The 24,590-nt window shown below is 40.3% G+C and overlaps 1 protein-coding gene across 7 annotated transcripts in view; it reads left to right on the top strand.

Moving 5' to 3' along the window:
* The window catches only part of EPSTI1 (epithelial stromal interaction 1), a 73,440-nt gene that overhangs the window by 9,267 nt on the left and 39,583 nt on the right, over positions 1 to 24,590 (top strand). For 3 of the 7 annotated variants that reach the window (XM_081046024.1, XM_081046023.1, XM_081046025.1), the window contains exons 2-6: positions 2,905 to 2,963; positions 4,776 to 4,859; positions 8,036 to 8,109; positions 8,755 to 8,838; positions 20,598 to 20,671. In XM_081046024.1, the coding sequence (XP_080902150.1) occupies positions 8,086 to 8,109; positions 8,755 to 8,838; positions 20,598 to 20,671 (182 nt within the window). In that variant the 5' untranslated portion in view covers positions 2,905 to 2,963; positions 4,776 to 4,859; positions 8,036 to 8,085. Of the gene's footprint in view, positions 1 to 2,904; positions 2,964 to 4,645; positions 4,860 to 8,035; positions 8,110 to 8,754; positions 8,839 to 20,597; positions 20,672 to 24,590 lie in introns of those variants that run through there. The other 4 variants (XM_081046020.1, XM_081046022.1, XM_081046019.1 and 1 more) reach the window with 2 other exon arrangements.

The following is a 24,590-nucleotide window of genomic DNA, read 5'->3' as shown; positions in this document are numbered from 1 at the left end:
AGGAAACTCATTTTCAAAGATAGACATTTATTTCAGTAGCTCGTGACGCGTGCATGTTGCTTAATCAGGAAATGACCAGAATACTAAATCCTAAAAGGCAGGTTGGGCTTTTGTAGGTCAGCAGCCTTGAGAGTCAGGCTGTTGGAAAGGATGGCATGGAGGTGAAAAGAGCAGAGGCCCCTGCTGTGGGTGGAAACTAATTGGCTGAAAACATGAATAAGTTATCTTTGTTATTCATGTCAAGGAAAAGCTAAGAGAGAAGGGACAAATATCTGTACCTACCAAGGACTTACTCTCTGCATTATGATAATAAAAAATAAAAAGCAGTTCCTTACTTAGACTTAAGTTCTTCTCCCTATAGCAAGGAAGAGGAATAGAAGCTCAATTACTTAGCAGTGCTTTCTTCTGAATATTATGTGTCAGATTTGGCATTTTCAGCCAATAAAATATTGCTAAGAAGGTGGCTAAGAAAGTCTGTAGCATAAAATATTTATTTCTGGGACCACTGTCCTTGAGTCTGGGATTATGTTTAAGTGGTTTCAATTAAAAACCTCTGATTTCAGAGCTAGGCAATTCTTCCCCTTTGTTCACGGCCCTGTACTGTGTCTGGGTCTCAGCAGCCCACACACATTGGCCGTACATTGATTCCTAGGACTAAAGATTCTAGTATGATGTTATCAGACTTGAAATTAATCAATTGGGTATCGTAGAATAAAATCTTTTACCAACAGATCAATTTTACTTTCCAAACCTTTTCCAAAAATTTCATAAGAGAGACAGACCCATGGAAAATTCTCTCGGAAACTCCTCTCAGCAAAGTCCTAGCAAACAAACACTCTTTGCCATTTTCAGATCCTGTCTTTTAAGCTTCAAGTTGCTATTCGTCTCTGAAGTTTTCTACCCCGGTGGAGTCTCTGACTCTCCTCCATCTTGGATCCGTGACCACTTCCTTCCTATTTTACGCTTTCTACATGGAGCTGAAAATTTAGCTGCAGACGCCCAGCTGGTCCAAGTCAGAAGTCCTGGGTTTGTGTCTCAGCACTATTGCTTAATTAATCTCATGAGCTTGGGCACGGGACTTAACCCCTGTGTCTTTATCAGTGGTTTATTAATCCCTAAGCTTCCTTTAGTCCAGATGTTTGAAGTCAGCTTGAACTACCTCAGAGGTTCTTGAAGTGTGGCCCCCAGATCAAGTATATCAGCATTACCTGGGACTGTTACAAATGCACGTTGTCAGACCCCACCCCTGACCTCCTACATCAGAAACGGCTCTTACAAACCCTCCAGGTGGTTCTGCTACACACTAAAGCTGAAGAACGACTGATCTGTAGTGTAGTCACACCCCTGGTCTGGTGAGAAGCCCCATACCCCAGTCCTAGTGGACACGGAAAATTGTGCAGTCATTGCATGGTTGGCATTTAAATCCAGTATGTCATGTTTCATCGTTAAGGCTCTGCAGAATGGCTCACTATTGCATCATATTCAGGTTTGCAGGGTACTACCCACAGAATCGCAGCTCTCCAGCTCCTATAAAGTGCTGGCAATTGAGTGAAAAATCTTTCTTAGGGTGAACAAAGGATATGCAATGGACAAGGGATTAATTTCCAGCAGCGGCCTCCTAATTTTGTATTCATAGCGTTGTATGTATGCTGGGCTACCCATGCAACGTCTGCTGATATACATTAGGTAATTGGGCATCCAGCAACCCCATTTGTATGCAAAGGTGGTTGCACACCTCCCATTTACAAGTTTAAAATTAAAGCCCAGTTTGAGGCTGGCTGAAGACTGGCTGCTGGGAACATAAAGAGATAAGGAAGAAATGACTTCTGTTAATCAGCACTTTTGGCCTCTACTGTTCAATCTTTGCTAATTTGTCCTTTGAAATTGTACATTCTGTGTTGAAGAGAGAGACTTCTAAGAGTACATACATATTTTTTAGAAAAACCTACATTTATGAGCTGATGTGTTTATCCACAACATTCCTCCTAACACTGCAACCACACATATGCTGCAGTCTGCTGCTGTGTTGTATTTTTGCTCTGTGAACGATTTATGCTATTGTGGGATCACATGGAGCGTCTCAAAGAAGAGACACACAGCACAGACTCACAGCCTGGGTCTTGGCATCATTTCATTTCAATTCAGCTCATATTCATCAAGCAGCTACTTTGTGCCAGGCAGTGGGCATGCACAGATCAATCAAGCACAGTTTCTGCTCTTAAAGTATTTTCTGCTCACAATATTTTAAAAGCTTCTGGATATCTCTAAGTTGAATACTTTCGCGTAAATGAAGTCTTCCCTGATACCATCCTGAGTTGAAGTGACTCCTTGCTCCTTTTAACTCCTGATTATGCTCAACCAGTGTCACAAGGAGAATGAGAAACCCAGTGGATCCATTCTTGGAAGAGTCAAAGCCCAAAAGCACAAGACTGGCCAGTTGGCCCCTCAGATGGGTCATCAAGGAGACGGCTACATTGCAAATGGCTCGGATTCCCAGACTGTGGGAACAAACAATGCATGAGTGTTTCTTGCATTCCATGTGAGGGTCACATGGAAGAGAACGCCAGCCTGAAGCCACCTCAAAGGGACTTGCCCATGATACCCCTGCAGAGACAGTTTACCAAGAGCCAACTGAAGGAGTCACTTGTCACTCATCATCAATTGCTTTATATCCCATATTTGACCATGTGCATTTGTTTTATTTTGACAATGAGATTGTAAGTGTCTGGAGAACGGTCCTGGGTCTTAAGGTGATCATGCATAGTACGTATTCGATGGTGATGATAGTAAATACAGTCTATTAGTAGACGCCCAACTGGTCTAAGTTATATACTACCTCTTTGAGGTGGTTTGTAGGCATTAGTAATTTCTCATGATAATAAGCAATTTTTTTTCCTCTTCTAGCACAGGCGCATACACCTTGATAGCACCAAATAAAAACCGAAGAGATCAGATAAAAAGGAGTACGTATATTTATTCATCTAACATTCAGAAAACTTGTCATTTTCTTATAGAGTACAATTGATTTTCTGTGGTTTGAAGTATTTTATTTTCTGATTTGGATATACTCACCAGGTCTCATTAAGTGTTTTTCTTTATTTAACTTTAGCAGTTTTAATTGTAACTTTTAAAACGATTCTATTGTTAATACTTCCAAATCTGTTTCTCTATGTTCATAGCAGAGCTCATAGCACTATTGTACGTCTCAGATTTCTGTTGGGCTCAGACAAATTCACGCCTATTGCCAATAGACCCACCTCATTCTTGTAAAGTCGGGCTGACTGCAGATATTTTTACCGGACTATGAATACTTTGGAATAGACAAGTTATATACTTGAAATAATTATGTACTTGAATATGCCCCATCCCTTCTGAATGGAATTATTTTTTTAAACCTCTGTGCTCCCATAATTTTATAACTATCAGAGGCTACACTCAGCTATTTTCATTTGTGTACAGTACGGAAACACACTTAACATTGTTGATAGGTTCTGCGACTTTAAGCGAGGCAACGTATAATGAAACCAATTTTGCTATAGGCTGATGGATATAAATCAGAACTAAGTCCCTGTGGTATCCCATCAACGTTATAATGAAACATTATCGGAGGACATGCTATACTTTTCTTTCCGTCTCTAGATTACCACCTCTTTGAGGACGGGACCACACTGTACTCATTTTTGTGTTCCTTATAGTGAGTGGGTGTACAACATGTCTCCTTGAAAAATTACGGTAAAATAAATGCTGTCATTTCAAGTTATGGTATTATGTATGCTAGAATTGCAAGGAGAACTAAAGATTTAGTTCACAAAGAAGTTATGAGGCTTGTTCAAATCAACTGAGGTTCTGTGCTCCCCTTTTATCAGAATTGGGTGGGAAAATTAACTTCGTGACTAATGATGGACTAAGGGCACAAGGAAAGCAACTCTGTGAAGGGTCTCCACCAGACAGGTGTCCCCCCGGTGGTAAAACTGGGTCAGTGCTGACTGTGATAAACAGGCAGAGTGGGCACTGCCAGCGGTTGACCAGCAGAATACCAAAACTGTTTTGGCATCTCACACGCTTTTGGTTTGCATACTTAAGCCTCAATGTGATCTGCATTTTTAGAGATGTTTCAGAAAGTTTTTAGTTTTCTCTAATAATGAAAAAATACAAATGGACATTGGGAACAAACAGGTCTCTTGGAAGTACAAATCTAGTATCTCTGGCGTCCCCTGCTGTCACTCAGAGTGTATGCTTGGGGACTGAGCACTGCTGTCCCGAGTGCCAGGAACCAGAGCAGGTGGCCCACCGGCAGTGCAGAGACCTCACTCCCCGTAGTTTCAGTAAGCTTGGGGGAACATTTGAAATAAAGACTGTGGGCATCAGAATTATCTGGGGATATGTGTTTAGCTAGGTGCAGAAAGTTCTTCTTGACACGAGTATTCTAGTTGTGTAAATATTCCCTATAGCCAACTCTTAAAATTAATTTGATAGAGGGTTTTAAGAAATGCCAGAATGGGAAGAAAAATTACACTCCTTTATTTTCGTAGGAGTTCAGGTTGTTTTTCAGATTTGAACCTCCTGTGCAGACTCTTGGAGAAAAAGTGTCACGGGGTGAGCCCAGAGGGACTTGGGGAGGGGGGGGGGTTAGGACGGAATGGTGTCTTCCTTTCCTGGGTCTCTCATGCCCGCATGTAAAGTGCCCTCTGACGGTTGTTTCTTATGCTTTGAAGGGACCCTTTTCCTTTCTATATTCTAATAATTGATGATTTCATATTTCCCACATGGCTCAGTTGCTGAGGAAGAGCTGGAGAACCTGAAGAAATGGAAAGAGCAGCATAGAGCGAAGCCAGTGCACCTGGTGCCCAGGCAGCTAGGTGAGCAGGCCCGCTGGCTCTCTGAATAGGGGAAGACGAGGCCACCATGGAGCCCGTCAGCACCAAGACTCCGTCTGTCTTTGCATGTATCTTATAGATTGTTGGGTCACTGGGCTGCTATGCATTTAAAGTTGTAAACACTGAACTACGCCAGTGTACTTTTGTTTCTGATTTTCTGCAAGTAGCAAACATAGGAGGCCACAGTTATAAGGGAATAAAGTGATGGCTTAATTGCCAAACAATTTAAAGTCCCTTAGATGATCAACTGTGAGGAAAGCTTACCTGGGGCGCTGCATATGCTCTGTCATAGCACTAGTCAGGGTGGGAGTAAAAGCCGTCACAAGCATATTAATCACGGCGCTTAAATACTGATGGGGGAAAAGTAAATGGAGAGTTGATTCCAAAACTAAGATGGGAGGGAGCTGGGGACCCAGGGGTGGCTATAAAGAAAAACGTCACCTGTGTTTTCATCCTACAAATAGAGACCTTTGGGCCACCGGAGCACGTGCTGCCAGTGTGGTGAATTGTCTAGGCTGCCTTTGCCTGGTGTTTGAACCATTCAACAGGGAGGCCACCTGATGGGACTCATTCAGTCCTTTGTCCCCTTCCCTTAGCAGCAGCTAAGAACTTGAAGGGCTGGGTACACAGTTTCCGTGGATTTAATACAAATATGTTAGTTAATACAAGCATGTCTAGTATCAGGACTCGCTTACTGTCACAATAATTTTAGAGAGAGTTTTCCATCGTGTAGGTAAAAATAAGGTAATTTGGAAATCATTCATGAGTGAAAGTAATAGTATTGTCGCCATCACCTCCCTGTATTTTATGAAAGGGGATTATCTCAGGTGTCACTTTTATACTGAATAAACCAGATTGAGGGGTACAACCAGGAAACAGCTTTTTCTGTCCTAACTGGCCCCTCAAACCAGCTCTGTGGGACTAGTTTTTCCCATGAAATTAGATCTTTTTGGTCTTTCTCAAATAAGAAAGTTGTTCAGCCAATTTTAGGCATCAGACAGTGTCATTTCAGTAATTAATGTAGAGATTAAAAGATCTTTCCTGCTCTAGCCCAGGTTTATTTGGGAAGAAAGCTAATAAAGGAAACAGGGCATAGCTGAATTCTTCTCTATTGACTCCTCTGTTCCCAGATTCTGACCCCCAACCCCAGGGTCAAAGGGAGAAGGGGACACAGGAGAGGTAGGGGTCTGTAGTGCACTGATTCCGGTTTCTTCAAATCTAGGTATATGCTTACTGGGCATTCTCCCCCTGGGGCTCTTGGAGTTCTGCATATCCCTCCTTGCCTGCCATTCCTCTTTCACCTGATTTCCCTGATGATAGACTTTCCTGCTGGCATGCTTGGCTTCACCATTGGCTCTGGGTAGGTAGGCTCTCTTTGTAGGGTTCCATTGTTCCTCTAGGTGGCCCACATGGGTAGGTCCCTTTAAGACAGCTTTTAATCGGCATTCTCCTTCATGCCATCCAGACTGGGAATACAGGAAACACTTGTTCATCCTTTCTTCCCACAAACTCTGAAAACACAGGCCATTTGCCATGCAGCTACCTCTTCTCAATGACCTATCTGAGTAGCCAACTGACAAGAGCCTTTAGGTTCTGACTTTTCCAGGCGTGGGTCCACTAGGTCCCTCCCTCTCTTAGGGACACAGATTGACATCACCAAGTGATTTTCATTAAATCTCTCTTGTTCATCTTGATGTGAAGCTTCCTCCTACCCCAAACACAGAGAAATGGAATTCACAAAGACATCTTTCCTCTGATTTCTACCTCCCTTAGACTTATTCAACTTCTTTTACAGGCTGAAGGTTGTTGCTAGTTAAGGTTTCCCAAACTGGTTCAGTTATCCCCTTGAAGATCCTGCTAAAGGATCTTGCTTTGGAATTTGGAACAGTTGGTGCCTATCGTCTTGTGACCTTAGTTAAAAGTGAGCAGAGTCTCATTTTTGACATATCTAGGAATATCCAAAGAAATATGTGTGGGAAGAGGCTAAAAGGTAGAAAAGAAAATTCTAAAGTGTATCAAACTTTCAGATGATCTTTGAACAAAACCTGTAAATGCTTAGACTTTTGAGTTTCTCCATTTATTTTTCTCTACTCTTCCCCTATTCCTCCACCCCTTAAAATATTGGAATAGTGGAAGGAGATACTGAAAGGGGCTGTAACATTAGGTAAAAGCTTCGGTGGCCCTCTCTGTTTCTTTCCCATTCAACATCCCCACAACAGAGACTGAAGGGCTGAAACCAAACAAACTTTATATGTCTTTTGGGACTCAAGAGAAGTCCCTATGGTGCCTTTATCAGTACAATTATACAAACTATGGTGAATGCAAATTGTTTTAATGTATCTTCTGTGAGAGTGAATCTTTCAGAGAACTGACACTTTTAGTGACCAAAATACCAGAGAAATGTTTCAAAGGGATCTTTATAATACACACACCAAGCTTGCATAAACACTGAGAAATCCCTGAACAGCAATTCTTAGATGATTGTCAAGCTGCATGGATTTCTGGCCCCAAATTATTTTAGGTTTAAAAGAGAGCAGGAAAACAATCTAACATTCATATTTTTCTATTGACTATCTAAAGAATAATAAATGTAGACTGACAGTCAATTACTAACAAGAATATTCCCATTGTATTTTTGAAAACCGAGTTATAAAGACTACATATCTGTCTAGTGGGAAGAGTCCTGAGGGTTTCTTGAGGTTTGCCACTTAAATATAGATAGGGCAATAGAGGAAGAATGATTCCAGCAGCATTGATCATTATCTTTATTAGGTTAAGAAATAGTCAGTCATTAACCTAATAGAATTTCCAAGACAGGCACTATTTCTTATTATTTAGCATGGACCTTCAGGTATGATTTCAATCTAAATGAAAAGTCGAATACCTACAAGACCGGAAAACTGAAGTAGGATTGTTCTGTTCTTTTAGGAATAGGGCCTTATCTTTCTGTCCAGCTCTGTTTCTCCTTTAAGTAATTACCATTCTTTAATGTCTTATGAAGAAAACTGGTTATAAAATGGGTTATATCCTTATTTCTAGAGGCATGAAAATGTTAAAGAAACTCATGGTGTAGACTTATCATGGATTAATTACTTTTTGATGGCTGACATTTTAGCTTAACATTCATGTTTCACCTCCGTGATGTTTTTTTGCCTTAGGTGGATGCCAATCAGAGACGCAAGTCAGGCAGAAACAGCAACTCCAACTGATGCAATCTAAATACCAGCAAAAGGTCAGAATCTGTCTCTTGTAGTTTAATTTTGGCAAGGAATTTGAGCACCAGCACTTTGTAGTAATCGGGAAATAATATAGTAACTTAACCACAAGCATAAAACTTTTAAACCAATTGCAAAAGGAAACTCTCAAAATCAAAGAAATCAGGAAGTGAGAAGTGAAGAGATAAATATCTAGAATTCTCATTCAAGCGATATGTTAGGCAGCAGGACCCCTGATTAAGGGATTTTTTTTTCTGGTTTAGGTTAACTCGACCATGTTTGAATATTTTGGTTCCAACAACATGGATTTGTTTATACTGTAACAGTCGTGAAAGTATTACCAAGAAAACAATTTTTTTTAAAAATTAAGATGCTTAGTGAGTTTTATAATCAGGAAAAATTATCTGCCCATCTTTCTCCTCCCCAACCCAGAGGATAGGGGGTAGGGGGAGAGACAGAGAGACAGAGACCAAGGAAGAAATACAAAGAGAAATTTCATGGGCAGGAGAAGTAACCTGACCGTTCTCTGTGATTTGAGTAGCTTGAAGGGCTAACATATAATCATGACGACATACAGAACAAACAATACTGTAATTTGTGTTCCAGTTCCGACAGAAAAATAGTAACTGGTTTTTGTCCTCTGTAATCTTCATACAATTTAGCTAAAAAGAGAAGAAGCTGTAAGAATCAAGAAGGAGGCAGAAGAAGCTGAAATCCAAAAAATGAAGGCAATTCAGAGAGAGAAGGTAAGACGGTGGAGAGGATGATTAGGTGACATTCACTGAGGGCTTCTTACGTGCCAGGTTTTCTTCTAGATACGGTCCATTGACAAACTGACTTAATCCTCACAATAACCCTGCAAAGTATATGTTATTCTTATTATCCAAGTTCTCAAATGAGGAAACAGAGGGTAGAGTGCTTGCTGAAGGGCTCACAGCCAGTAAATGAAAGTAGGATGCGAATCCAGGCTGACTGGCCTCAGAGCCACAGTTCTCAGTTCCCACACTTTCTTGCCTCCCAGGCCAGTGATCAAAGCAGTTGCTGTATATTTGGCTACAGGGCAAAGCAGTTAGTGACAATGGCAATTAGTGTGCACCACCATATTTGTATCCAAATATTGACTTTTCCGGGGTGATGTGAATTAGAACATGCTCTCTTACTGAGAAAAGAGAAAGCATGCATTTGCATTTCCATATTAGTGATATGATTTATTCTAAGCCTCCAAGTGATGTTTTTAGTTTTGATATTCATTCTGGGGCTTCGGGGGGGGGAATTCTTAAAATGATCATCAGTTAGAGAAGAAGGAAGAACGCAGTGTTACTCTCCCCTACCCCCACACACACACGCCGCCTACTGCCATTCCCCACAAAGTCCTAAGTTGTAGTAGGTTTTAAGTGTTGGAGGTTTAGGATAAAGGGGTTGACTCATGATACTGACGACCAAGTATGACACGTGCTGCAGGCAGAAGTCATGAAAATACAATTCCTGTTCCTGCTGTCTGTCTGTCCGTCTGTCTGTCTCTGTCTCCCTCCCTCCTTCCTTTTTTTTTTCTTTAAAGATTGAGTGTTGGGCAAGATTTAAACCTGGTTACCAAACAATTGATATTTTTATCAGTTTTTTTTTTATCAGAATTAATGAAGCCAAAAGCTGATGGCTTATGGGATTCATGAGCTCTATGAGTCTTTTCTTCCCCGGGGGAGCTCTCTACCTACTGTCGAGCAGACTGTCTTTGTTGGAAGGTGTCCTGTAGTACTGTGTGACTTTGAGCAGGCCCCACCTCTCTCTGAACTATTCCTGTAAAATGAGTCTGTAAGCCCCACATCCTTTTCTCCCAAGGCCCAGGACTATCTGTAGATTTAGAGATGCTACATCTGTAGAGATGAAGGCTGTGGGGACGGAGATAAGGTAAGTCATCCATGTGTAACTAACTGTACTGAAATGCTGGAGGTAGAAGAAAAGAAGAGTAGGGATTTGTTTACAAAATTTGATTTAGCAATCTATTTCCAATTGATCAGCTATTACACATTATTGAACACATTTTCATTACAATAACTTTTTTAAAACCTGTCTTTCTCACGGTACTTCTCTACTCCCCACTGTCTTTTCATCCAACTCTCCACCCCGCACCCCCTCCCATTTTCTTCTTCAAAGGAAGGTTCACACTTTGGTCTTGTGGTTGTAGAGAAGTGTCCGCTTACATAGAACATAGTTTGTTTGCACTGCAGGTGGAACTAAGAAAATCGTTAAATCATCACCAGGAACTGAATTAAGAGGCTTGCAGATCTGAAGAATTACTGTGTTGCAACCTCTTAAGCTAAAAGTCATTTATTAGTTGTCATTTAATGCCCACAATTGGCTGGCTTGTGGATCATTCATAGCGCATTTCTTCATGGATCAAATAACGTACGTGACTCAGAAATGTCAGTGGCCGAAACGGTTTCCTTTAACATTGAGTAAAAGCAGCATTTTTTCCTTTTCCAATTGATACCATAAGTCCAGCTGCATAGCAATCACTAACTATAGAAACGTTAGTTGGGTTGGCTTCTCTAATATGACAGCTGTAATGATTATTGGTCTAAATTTGTCTGAAGGTGAGAGATGGGGAGACAGAGCTGAGGTGTAGATCCTTTCCCTTCAAACTGTGGCCCCCGAACCAGTGGCACTGGCATCACTAGATGCCAGAATCTCTTGTTGCAGAATCTTGAGCCCCACTGCAGACCACCTGACCCAGGGTGTGCATTTTAACAGGCTCCCCAGGTGACTTCTATGCAGAAACGTTTGGGGAGCATTCATCTAAACGACCTTCCAAGAGAACGAGCAGCCTCCCCTGCTCCTTCCACAGAGTTGACTTCTCTGGCTAATCGGCCTGCACTGCCCCCCTGACTAGCTCTTCTGTCGTCCGTAAATCTGAGGCTTCTCATATTAAATGCGAGCCTTTTCAGTAGCTTGTGTCAGATATAAGAAAAATGGACATTAGCCATCGAGAAATGACATACTTCCCATTGCCACGGTGAAAGCGGCCAGGAGAAGCAGTAATGGTGGTGCTTATGGAGCGTTTAGTCTTTAAAATGCACAGCAAACACACACATGGACACTGGCCTGCGAAGTACCGCCCTCCTCCCCAGGCAAATGGCTGCTGTCCAGCACTGTTATATTTTGATGATTTTTTTTTAACTAGTTGACTTCATGTCGGTAGCTTAGAACTGACCATGTGGGAGTATTTTCACCACGGAAATCAGCAAAGGCTACAAATCGTCCTCCCCTGCTCCTCCCTGCCAGAGCTGGTTGTTAAGTTTATCAGCACTGCTTAGCCCTAAAGGAAGGAGGTCCTCCCTCACCCTCCTCTACCACCTTATTCCAAAGCCAAGAGTCAGAGGGCTAAGGAGGGCATGGATGTTGTGAAGTATCTGCCATTTGTGTGTCTGTCTGATCCTTATTGATTTAAAAATAGATTTAACCCATGTGGTAGGCAGAATAATGCCCTCGCCCCATCCCTCCACATTTTAATCCCTGGAATCTAGGAATACGATACGTTACATGGCAAGGGGAGGGGGATTAAGTTTGTAGGTGGGATTAAGATTGCGAATTGAATTACCTTCAAATAGGGACAGTGTCCTGCATTATTCAGATGGGTCTCACAGAATCACAAGGGTCCTTAAATTGGAAGATGGAGAGCATTAAAAGATGGTAGCAGGAGGGAGATTCAGCCTGCTATTACTGGCTTTGAAGATGAAGGAAGGAGCCCTTAGCTAAGGAATGGGGGAAATCTCCAGGATGTAGAAAAGGCAAGGAAACAGAGTCGCCCCTGAAGCCTCCAGAAGAAATCAGCCCTGCTGACAAATGGATTTTAGCACAGGGAGACCCATTTCGGACTTCCGGCCTCCAGAACTATGACTGTTAATACATTTGTGTTTTAAGCCACTGAGTTTGTGGAAATTTGGTGCAGCAACAATAGGAAGCTAATACAACATGTGTGGTTTTATAATGATGTGTTAATGTCTCTTCCTGGAAAGCTATAAAGCAGAGAAAATATCCCTATAATATTTAGAACACCAGAGTGAAATAAAGTTGCTAAAAAACAAAAAGTAAAACAGCAGCATACCAGATGCAAGGACTTTCTTTGCCACTGGATTTTACAGCATAAGTAGACACGTTTTCATACATCCTCACAGCACAGCGTTCCCCGGAATTTAATGCTGGGGGTGTGAACCTCCACCATGCTTTCCCCTTATAATCACATCAGTGAATTAAGCAATAATTTCACTTTTTTTCAAACTTTCATAATGCCCACAAACTTAAAAAACAAAAATCTTCCATTTTCATGGCAAAGGCCTTGCTCACCTCCTGGATTTATCTTATTCTGCCTTTGATCTATATATAGTTTACAAAAACTTTCATTTGATTCCCCCAGCCTCTTGGGGTATCCGAAACTTAGAAAGGGCAGGGAAACGGCTAGAGATCTGAGTGGAATCCAAAGCCTTTCCTTGCTCTTTCCAATAAGCCATAAGGTCATAAAGCTGAGAAAGTTCTTTGGAGCACTGGTAGTCATGGTGTTTTATGCAGACACTGAGAAGCATTGTTCGTCTTTTTAAATACTGTCAAGTGAAGTAGGAACTCACCAGTAGGAAATAAGATATGCATATTAGAGGCACAGATGCATACACATACATATTTTTAAGGAATCACACTTGTTACTTATTTCTAGGAAACTGATAACAAGGGCTAAAAGTTTAAGAACAATTTTAGGGATAAAACTCAACATGGAGGAAATTTTTTCAATATTGTTTTTATACACTAGGAACAATGTCCCTTTCTGAAAACTTCCAAGGAACACTAGTATTTCCCAGAAATATGGTTCCTACATCATGCCTTTCTTTGTGGATGCGTCTGTGTGGGCATTAAGCCTCTGGTTTTTGAAACGTAATAAGGATCCCATTAATTAATCCTGTAGTGATGGGGTTAATATTTCTGCAATGCAGATGTGGTACTAAAAGGGTAAGCTGTTAGATTCTCTACGCTTCACTTTCCTTATCTGTGAAATGGGTACAATAATATAATAATGGAACTGGCAGCCTTAAAGGATGTAATTTGTGCAAAGCCCTCAGTACATTGCCCGGCTAGCACTTAGTAAGCTCTCAATAAGGATGCCCTAACCTAATGAATTATGCATGTAAAGAAGTTCCTTAACTCTACCGTGTTTCCCTGAAAATAAGACCTCGCCGGACCATCAGCTCTAATGCGTCTTTTGGAGCAAAAATTCATATAAGATTGGGTCTTATTTTAATATGAGACCCGGTCTTATATAATATAATATATAATGTAGTATAATACCAGGTCTTATATTGATTTTTGCTCCAAAAGATGCATTAGAGCTGATGGTCCAAGTAGGTCTTATTTTCGGGTAAACACGGTATTAGGTTTGTCATGCAGGGTGTCTTGCAGGGTCTCTGGACCCACTCCCCGCACAAGAACGCAGGATATGGTGAGGCCAAAAAGGAACACTCACAGAGCCATAGGTAGGAGAGTCATACCACTATAGTCTCTCTGGCGGCTGAGTTGGAGACGCAGGAAGCAGGAGCCACACAACCTGCAACCTGTTGTCTACTTCTCTCTGCCAACCAATACCATTTGCTAGCTGCAATCCACTGTGCTAACTGCAATCCACGCTTGCCAGCCCAGCCGCCATCTTCTTGCTAGCCCCCATTTGCTGCTAACGTAGCCATGGCAGTTATATTAGTGGCCAATGGCTCACTGGTTACAGCCGACAGCCAACTAGTCACAGCTGATGGCCATCCAATCACAGTTGATGGCTATTTACTACCTGAGTGAGCACCTTTCCATGTGAGGCCGAGAGCCTGGAAACTGCACTCCTGGCTCTGTCCCCACAAGGTTGGTGTAAAAGTAATTGTGGTTTGAAAGGTGAATAATTGTAAGAACCGCAAACACTTTTGCACCAACCTAATAACCTCTTGTGTGGAAGCCAGAGAGGGGGGATTATTCGTATTTTACACATGGATTAATTTTTTCATTTCCACCAACACTCCGTGAATAAGGTTGCTGGAGGAAAAAAAAAACACACACAGCTTTTTTTTTTTGCCACACGGCCTGTCTGGGCTTCTCAGTTGGTTCTTTACAATGCCTAATGGCTGGCATTTTTCCTTTGCAGTCTAGGCCCATCTCTAATTACCTTCTTTCATTTTCACCTATCTCATCTCTCCCCTTCTAGGAAGTAAAGGCCCTCAGGCCATAAGTACCTTTATTTGTCTGTTTCTGTGCTCTTTCTTTGCTGTTTCTACACTTGTCTGTCTCAGGAATAAGAAAGTGCTTTTCCTTATTGCTGTTATATGATGAATGCTGCCACCTGTGCTTACCATCTCATCTGCCCTTTGGTCTTAGGAACCTGCTGCTCTGTCAGTTAAGCCCCCTTTTCTCCCGTCACTTTCTTGTTTTTGATTTTTTTGAAATCTCGGGATATAATTATACCCGAGTCTTTCATCTTAAAAACAAAGGTCTCTATTCTGGTTTGCTTTTGACTCCTCCATCCCAAGCTTCGTGGATCAACTTCTCAAAGCCTCGCTAACGTATGTGGCTGCGCAGGTCAGTTTGTGGACTCACTCATCACTTGAACCACAGAATCTCTGGTTTATAAAATGTTCCCCAGGTGATGCCGAGCTCAGCTGGCGTAGGAATTTAGCTCCTGTGAGTCCTTACCTCTTCTTCGGTGGGTTGAGTTTGCCTTCTGTTGCTAGTACTTCACTGGTATTGATTAGCCAAGATCACCAGTGGTGCTCTTAATTGAAAAATCCAAGGGAGACTCTTTAATTCCTAACTTATTTAAACTCTTTGTAATATCATAACTATCAAGTACTCTGCCATTTATTTTTTTTATTATTTTTCAGTTATAGTTGACATTCAGTATTGTTAGTTTCAGGTGTATAGCGTAATGATTAGACATTTATACAACTTCTAAAGTTGTCCCTCAATAAGTCTAGTATCCACCTGGCCCCACACATAGTTATTACAATATTATTGACTCTGTTCCTATGCTGTTCTTTACATTCCCTTGACTATTTGGTGATTGCCAATTTGTACTTAAACCTTTCGCCTTTTTTCACCCAGACTCCAAATCCCCTCTCATCTGGCAACCATCAGTTTGTTCTCTGTATCTGTGATATCTATGAGTTTGTTTTCTGTTTTGTTTGTTCATTTATTTTGTCCTTTAGATTCCACATATAAGTAAAATCATATGGTATTTGTCTTTCTTTGTCTGACTTATTTCACTAAGGATAACACCTTCTGCATCCATCCATGTTGTCACAAATGGTAAGATTTCATTCTTTTTCATGGTTGAATAATATTCCATTGTATGTATGTATCACCTCATCCTTATCCATCAGCTAGTGATGGGCACTTAGGTTGCTTCCATATCTTGGCTATCGTAAATAATGCTGCAGTGAACATAGGGATTCACATGTCTTCTCGAATTAGTGTTTTGGATTTCTTTGGATAAATACACAGAAATGGAATTGCTGGGTCATAAGGTGGTTCTATTTTTAATTTTTCGAGGAACCTCCATACTGTTTTCTATCGTGGCTGCACTAATTTACAATCCCACCAACATTGTGTGAGATTCCCTTTTCTCCATATCATCATTTGTTGTTTGTTGATTTATTAATGATAGCCATTCTGATAGGTGTTGTGGGGACAGAGCCAGAGTCCAGTTTCCAGGCTCTCGCCCTCACGTGGAAAGGTGCTCACTTGGGTAGTAAATGGCCATCAGCTGTGGCTAGTTGGCCGTCAGCTGTGACCAGTGAGCCATTGGCCACTAATACAACTGCCGTGGCTACGCTAGCAAAAATGAGGGCCATCAAGAAGATGGCGGCTGAGCCTGCAAGCGGTGGAGTGTGGATTGCTGACTGCAGAGAGGCAGATTGCAGCTAGCAACTGGGGAGTTAGCAGAAAAGCAGACAGCAGGTCGCACATTGTGAATCCAGCCTCCAGTGAGACTATATAATGGTATGACTCCCCTACCTATGACTCCGTGGGTGTTCCATTTTGGCCTCCCCATGTCCTGCGTTCTTATGTGGGGAGTGGGAGCAGAGACCCCACCTGACACCCTGCAGGACAGATGTGAGGTGATACCTCATTGTGGTTTTTATTTGCATTTCTCTGATGATTAGTGACATTGAGCATCTTTTTATGTCTATTAGCCATCTGTATGTCCCCTTTGGAGAGATATCTATTCAGGTCCTCTGCCATTTTTTAATTGGATTTTTTGGGTTTTTTGGTGTTAAGTTGTATGAGTTGTTTATATTTTTTGGAGATTAACCCTTTATTGGATTTATCATTGGTGAATATCTTCGCCCATTCAAAAGTTGTCTTTTTGTTTTCTTGATGGCTTTTTTGCTGTGCAAAATCTTTTTAGTGCGATGTAGTCCCATTTGTTTATTTTTTCTTTTGTCTTCCTTGCTCAGGGAGACATATCCAAAAAATATATATATTACTAAGATCACTATGAAAGAGTTTACTTCCTGTATTTACTTCTAGGAGTTTTATGGTTCTAGGTCTTACATTTAAGTTTTTCATCCATTTTGAGTTTATTATTATATATGGTGTAAGAAAGATGTCTAGTTTCATTTTCTGCATGTATCTGTCCAGTTTCCCCACCGTTTATTGAAGGGACTTTCTTTATCTTATTGTATATTATTGTTTCCTTTGTCATAGATGACTTGACCATATAGGTGTGAGTTTATTTCTGGGTTCTCCATTCAGTTCCATTGATCTATGTCTCTGTTGATATGCCAGTACCATGCTGTTTTGATTACTATAGCCTTGTAGTATAATTTGATATCAGGTAACATGATACCTTCAGTTTTGTTCTTTCTCTGGCTAGTCGGGGTGTTTTGTAGTTCCATATAAATTTTAGGGTTATATGTTCTACTTCTGTGAAAAAAAAAAGGCTTTGGTATTTTGATAGGGATTGCATTGAATCTATAGATTGCCTTGGGTAGTAGGGATGTTTTAACAATGTTGAGTCTTCTTATCCACGAGCACAGTATATACTACCATTTATTTGTATCGTCTTCAGTTTCTTTCTTCAATGCCTTATAATATTTCAGTCAAGTACTCTGTCCTTTAAATTCCAACCCTCTGGAATGCCTCTGGATCCTTTTCTACTATTGATGTTTTATCAGGTCCCATCCCTGGTATTTTCTAATATCCCTGTGCCTATGCCACCCTATCCTTGAAAGGTCCCATATTTCCACATTTAAGAATTTAGTTATTGCTTGTGCTGGTGATTTCTGAATTCCATATCTCCAGACTAGGCCATATGCTTGAATTCCAGGACAATGTATTTTATTGTGTGCTTGATATTTCTCTCACATTATTTGCAAACCTCTGTCTTCTATGTGTTCTGTAAGTATATCTCAAACCCAATAGGTTCAAATCTGAACTCATATATTCCTTCTGATGCTCTTACATGAGATTCATGCTGTACTCTTGCTTCTTTTCTTACTCAACCTACATCAATATAGTTATACCTCCTATTATTTATTTTTTTTCCTCCTGTTATATCTGTGCCCTACATTTTTCTAGAGTTTGTCCTTTCTTCTCTGTCCTGCTGCTTTAATTTGGGAGTCATAATTTATTGCCTGGATTACTGTAAGAATCACTCATTGGTTTTTATATTTGTATATTTGTGGTTCATCCTCCGTGATGTTTTCAGAATGAGCTGCATACTATCCTACTTAAAATAACATAATGGCTCACCATGGCCGTTAATGAAGTCCAAACTCCTTTACTTGGCATATGTATTCCTTTATAATTGCCCCTTTGTACTTTCTCAACCTTATCTTCCACCTATCTCAGTACAAACACCTTTCAATGGATCCAGGAGCTTCCTGCAGCTCCCTGAACTGACATATTCTCTTGTGCCTTTGTTCATTGAAAATATTGTGAGCTGTGGGAATGCCCTTTCCCTGTCCTGGGTCACTGCTAGGCAATTATCACCTTTGTGTGAATTAGAAATGATTCTCCATCCAAGCAGTCAGTTCTGAGGGTGCTCAGATTGGTGATTGATTGTACTTTTGTGAGAAATAGGAAAGGGACTCCTCTGCTGTGCCAAAGCTCCCATTGCTGGGATGCAAGGCTTGGTGACATGAACACTGTCTCTGTTTCAGCCTTTCCAAACCCTTCTGCTCGGCCCCCGTGGGCATTGAGCAGTAGCCCTACTTCCATCATCCCATCTCCCCCTGGAAAACTCTTGCTTGTTTATGATTGGTCTCTATCTAGAATTTCTACCTCTCATTAGCCCCACGGTTCTCATCCTCCTTTTTGATCGTCAGTCCCTTGGGGAACCTGAAGAAAGTTGTGAGCCCACTCTGTAAAAATGAGCATATTCCCAACACACAGCTCAGCCATTAACCTGAGTCTAGAAAGCACATTCTGAGGATCTTTCAACTACTTGGCTTCCGTGCCCAGGATGGGGTCCTCCACTCAGTAGGCTCTGAATGAATGCTTGCGGCACTGCTGAGAGCATTTCCAGACTACCAACTTCTGTGCTTTTTTTCTGTGTTTGTATTACATTATTTGCAAACCTCTGTCTTCTAACATACGTACTGTCATCATTGCTTTCTTGTCTATGTCCCCTGCTAGCTTCTGAAATTTTCCAGAGTAGGCACTGCTCTGTTCATAGCTGTATTCCCAGTGTCTAACATCGTACAAAAATATCATAGGCATGTGAGAAATGTTTGTTGAGATTCAGTGATATTAAATGACTTAAGGTCACTCAGGCAGTGATAATGGACTTAAGAGTGATTGAATAATGGTTTCTTCTGGATCACATGATCTTAGGCATTCTACATTCTGCATTTGTACATATATGTGTAAGTATATTTGGGTGACTCCATAACTGATTGTTAAATGGAAAAAAATAAGCAGTCTGACCAAGTCCAAGTATTTGGGTACCTAGGTGTTGCATATAATTTCTTAAATACGCCAGTATTTTGCAAAATACATCTCCATCAACTTCTGAATGATAAACAGACCTTTGTTGGGTAGAATTTTGCTACTATTTTTGTGAGATGAATTCAGTGATAATCTATGAGTGACGAGATTAAAATCATTTTTGTTAAATTTCTGACCTTGTTAAAGGAACCCAGTCTTGGTCTCTCGATGCTTGTGTATTCCTCCCCCGCTTCACTATTGTCTAAGTAGCATTGCTACTACTGGTTTAATCAATATCTCCCGCTTGCTTGCTGTCTTTTACCTTTTTTCTTTCTTCTCAGCAATGGAGGGAGCTCATCACAATTGAGCACTTTTGGTTCATGAGGCAGGTTTTTTTTTCTAGATTGGGATCATGTTTACTCGGTTTTATAATTCTCTGTTAGTTTGCTTCCCAGAACTGTTTCATTGATAATCTAGTTGCTTTCTATTATGATTGATTCATGTTGACTGTAGTAAATTTTCTTTGTTTTTTTCTGAAACTGAAGTCATCCACTTTATCTTTCAAAATGGGACCAATAAATAGTTCTGAATGAAAATTTTTATGGAAATGAACAATATGAATAATTTCTTCCCTTCTTTGAAAGATGGAGCTAAACTTACATCAGGGTTTGGAAGTGATGATTTCTATTAGTCTTCCTGCTGGTCAATTCCAGTTTTTTGTTTTTTGAAAAAAAAATTATTAAAGCAAATTCTGCTGCTCACGTCTCCCTTGATTCATTTAAAACTTCAAGTCTCTCCCATGTTGTAGAACTTGTTTCAACTCCCCATTAAATTTGTGGTCTAGGAAATTTTTTTGTTTTTCATAGGCGAGTTAAAAAAAAAAAAAGACAGCTGTCATATTGAACAAAAAGCAAGTATTCCTGGGTTATTAAAGTTGGATTAAAATATGCCAGAGCCATGGTGATAGTAACATCAAATGTGAAGTCTTTTGTCCCTAGACACTCCAAACAACTAATTAAAAAAAATGGGAGAACGCTTTTCTGTTCGAGTAGATGACATTTTTTATGACATTTGCTGCTCAGTTTCTCCACAGCTTTAAGTGTCTGATTCTAAGTAAGAAGGGAGTTGGGTTGGCTTATTAAAAATCTTTCCCTGAATGCTTTAGTGGAATGTGAGTGTATATATAAATTCCATATGAACTATTTTACCATTTATTATAATTTTCATTCAACATATTTGGTGTGGAAATTTCATATTTCCCTTAGAACATTTTGAAAACACTGCTTAAAATATAAATGTTGCTGTGTTTGGACTAAGGAATAAAAATGTGGAATACTGATTATGCCAATTGAGCTGTAAGAGGGGAGCCATGGAGAACTTGGGGCTCCTGGCTTTCAGTGTAGTGGCCCCGGGCTGTAAGGGGGCCACCATCTTGGAAGCCCTGATAGGTTCCATTGACGCTGCTTAAGCCTAAGGATTTTGGACCTTGGGTAACTTTAACAGCATGATTCTGTTTAAGCTTCCCTAGTAGATTACATTTTGATATTTGCAATTTCAGAGCAATAAACTCGAGGAGAAAAAAAGACTTCAAGAAAACCTCAGAAGAGAAGCATTTAGAGAGCATCATCAACTGTGAGTTTTTATGTTTTCAGAGCGTTGTCCTTTCGTAGGCATATTATTCATTCTGCTTTTAAATTCTAGGAGATGGTAACTTTTCAAAACCCCTGGTATTGGACTGTTGACTGTTACATTAATTATGTAATTGGACTCTGTCATTATGTAAGTGAGGTCTAAGGTCAGAGACATCTACACTCACCAAAGCGTTCTTTAGTTGTCGATTGATTAGAAATAATGCTGTTAAATTTGAAGAATTCTTTGTTATAAATAACTGGGAGAGCTTGATTCTTCAGTGAGTCAGAGTACTGCTGAATATGTTGACTGCCAAAACACTGACATAAGAAGAAGGTGTTTGAAAAGAAGAACCCAAGCGAAACCTAAACTAACCGGGGATTTATCTAATGGACTGACGACTATTATACATGGGTATTTTTGTAGACAAGAACGAGAAGTCATTTAGTAATTATTGGCAAAAGTCCCAACTGGTCGTCTTACACCAAGGCACTTTTTCCAGTGTGATTTGTGAATAACAGTAGCTAATATATGTAGGACAGCTGCTGTGTGCTTTATGATGTAGATAATCTACTCTGTTATACAGTCTTGAAAGATAAGCTCATGTCCTAACTCTAAGTAGCTAGGTTACCTGTACACTGCTTAGAAGAATAGATAAAACCAAAAGGACATATTTCTAGCCCTAGGTTAATTCCAAATGTGGTAGAGTTAAAACCAAGCAGATCTGGGTTCAAAGTCGTTACTCCATTTCCCAGACGTGACCTTGGACAACCTACTAAAGCTCTTTCAACTTCGGTTTTTATTTTTAAATAGGGATGACAATCTTCCCCTATAGGCTATTTGTAAGAATTAAATAAAATATCTTCTGTAAATGGCATAAAGGTGCCTGAATATTATAAGGACCTGACATGAAAGTTCCTACAGAGGTCCTTGTTGAATGGTATCAGATAACTTTTGTTTCGTAGACACTGTATAGAGATTTCTGGCCCACATGACGCGTCACTGACCTCCTACTCTTAGATGGAATGTTCTTTGACTGCCTCCTTTTTCCTCTTCCCATTGTTGCACCTCATTTGCAGAATTTGAGATTATTCTGATTTTGGAGAGAGTATAGGTGACACCCTAAAGCATATTCTTTCTTTAAGTATAGTGTGTTCCGGTTTTCTCATTCCACTGACATTATCATGCCTCTATCGTAAGCAGTTCCTCCTTGCTTTAAGACTCAAGTAGGAATTGGCAAAGAAGCTTCTCAATGCTTCACTTTGTCTCTTAGTGACGTACTTGGCCTCTGCCACCCAGGCCAGAAAATGGGTGGGAATTAAATGGGGTTGGGTGGAAGGGCTAATGAGAGACATTATCTTCTTTAAGTTAAAATAAGCATTACCTGTGTTTGAGTCATAGGCTCCATAACCTGTCTTTCACCCACTGTTCTTCTAAGGCTGGTTTGGGGAGTGAGGGAGCTGGTGGGAAGCTAAACTCCAGGAGAAAATTTCTGTCTTAGAGAGAGAGATAGCAGGAGGGCAGCAATAGATTAAGGCTGTTAATGTATTATTGCCCCTCCCCTATTCAGTAGAGAGGATGAGAGTTTATTTCTAGGCTACCCAGAGAAGCTGAAGGAGAGAAGCAGATGCCATGGGGGCAATTGTAGCCTAGAGATACAGTAAGAATAAATGTATTTATCCTGTGGCATCTTAATTTTACATTGGAAAAAGGGAGGACCTGCTTACCAATGAGGGGTCTTAGGTACAGGACTGGGAAGTTCAGTGAGTCCATTTTCTGGAGAGTTTTAAATGTGTTAAGGTGAAGGATGAGAGATTCTTGGAGTTTTAAAGGACATGAGAGGTCTTTCACCTTCTTGAATTTTTGTTTTACTAAATGCTAGAGATCAGGCATCCTTTTTCTGTGAAGAAAAAAAAAGCTTTACCCTCAGCCACCTCACACACCATCAGTGGAGCTGAATTCAATTACATGCACATTTCACTCTTGGTCTTTCTTCTTCTTATCGTGAAAGTCCCAGTTAACCAGGAGAGAGAGAAGTTGGCTGAAAATGAGAAGTATCTCAAATTGATTTTTAAAGCCTATTGAGAAACACAAGAAGTATATATGTGAGTTTTTTCAGAGTATATTTTGAACTACTTTTGAAATTAAAAGGGCAATAGCTCATGAAATGAATGACCATTATATAGCTTGAAATATGAAAGGGGTTTCTTAGAAAAGATGGACCCTCTGTATAATAGGCCTTTATCATACCTCCTTAGAGTCAGTTTATGGTGGAAAATTTGTCTAGGAGAGCTTTTAGAATTTTAATAGCACAAAGATTTCACCAGACCAAGTAGGCTGTTCCCCATCTCCCTCCCCCCACACAAAAAAATTAGATTCTCCTGCAGCTGTCAAACCAAGAAACACAAAATAGAAACACAACTAAGAAATTCTTTCAAACTGGTCAATACCTCACGTCCTTGCCGGGTTCGGCATGCCATAATATGTGGTTCAAATAGCAGACCAGGAAGAGTGTTTTCTTCTGGAGAGAAGGGTAACCACCGACTTGAACAGACTGTAAATTCGAGTTGCTAGAGAAAAAACTCAGGATGGCATCCCAGGGCACTACCACGAGAATCGTAATGTGCTCTTTCTTAACACCTCATTCCTGACTTCGTTCATTTGCTTCTGATTATTTTTAGTGTTGTCAATTATTTAGCTAACAGGCAGAAAACTAGGCTTTTATTGACATCCAGAGGGACTCTCCTGAGTGTAATAACAGAGGCAGTTTATTGAATGCCTGTGAGGTTGCTTCCTAATTGTACGCATTAATCTACCCGGGCAAGCTGGCTGGAAATACCCCAGCAGATTGTGCATGCAGATGGAGCACACAGGATGGTGTTTGTGAAAGGACCTCTAGAATGTACTTCTGGAGTATTGTCTTTTCCTTAAAAAATCCAATGACTGTCACTCTTTCAATTGGTGGCTGAGAGCAGACCAGATAAATGGGGCATTAAGTCTGTTTCTCTAGCTGGGGACAGATTCGAATTTCACAATTTAGAGTTAGTTTTAGGGTTCTTGAGCATAAAAGCAAAGGGTAGAAGTAGACCTCTAACCTTGGTGTAGTTTTCAGTATTATTTTTACTCTCTGGAATTATTTACTACTTACAGAACGGCAAATGCGATACTTTTTAGGATGGCCTTTTCTTGGAATCAATATTATTGGTAGATTTGAAGATTTGAAGTAACAGTTAACAAATCTTTTGTGGGTTTTTAAAATATATGTCAAAGAGAGGATATGGTTTATGTTATTTAAAACATTGAGTAAAATCTCAGCATTTAAAATTTTAAATGGTAATTTATTTTGAGGTTTATAATCTCTAATCATGGTTTTTTGGTTAGATGTAGAGACAGGTTTAACTTTTGAGCCTATTTAACCAGTGGTAGGGGTGGGGTGGGATGTGTGGGGGGGGCCATTCAGATGCACTTTGTGTGTGGGTGTTAAGAAAAACAATGTTCTCTTAAGGATTTGCTGGAGATTAGAAATGGGTATCTTTTAAACATTAAAATGTGAATTCATATCTAATAACCATTTACATTTGCCAAAATTTTAAAACTGTAAAGTGCTTGGGTCTTGTAAATTAAATAACCTAAGTAATAATAAGCGCCTATATATTTGAGAACCTGTGGCCTGTCCGGAGGATTATGCACGTTATGTACATTTTTTCACTGAATTTTCACATCATGCCTGTCAGGGCTGTATGACCCTTATTTTACAGGTGAGGGGTTGAGTAATTTAAATTGCCCAAAGTCACAGAGACGATAAATGATGCAGCCAGATCTTGGTTAGAGATTTGAAGGGTTAGGGAGAATAGGTAATTTAGAAACATGATGTACTTAGAAGGTCAGGAAGTTCTGCCTCGGAGGGGGTGGTAAGTGCTGC

Source organism: Rhinolophus hipposideros (assembly GCF_964194185.1).
Source record: "Rhinolophus hipposideros genome assembly, chromosome: 4".
Classification (NCBI taxonomy): Eukaryota; Metazoa; Chordata; class Mammalia; order Chiroptera; family Rhinolophidae; genus Rhinolophus; species Rhinolophus hipposideros.
This window is presented reverse-complemented; position numbering and strand designations above follow the sequence as displayed.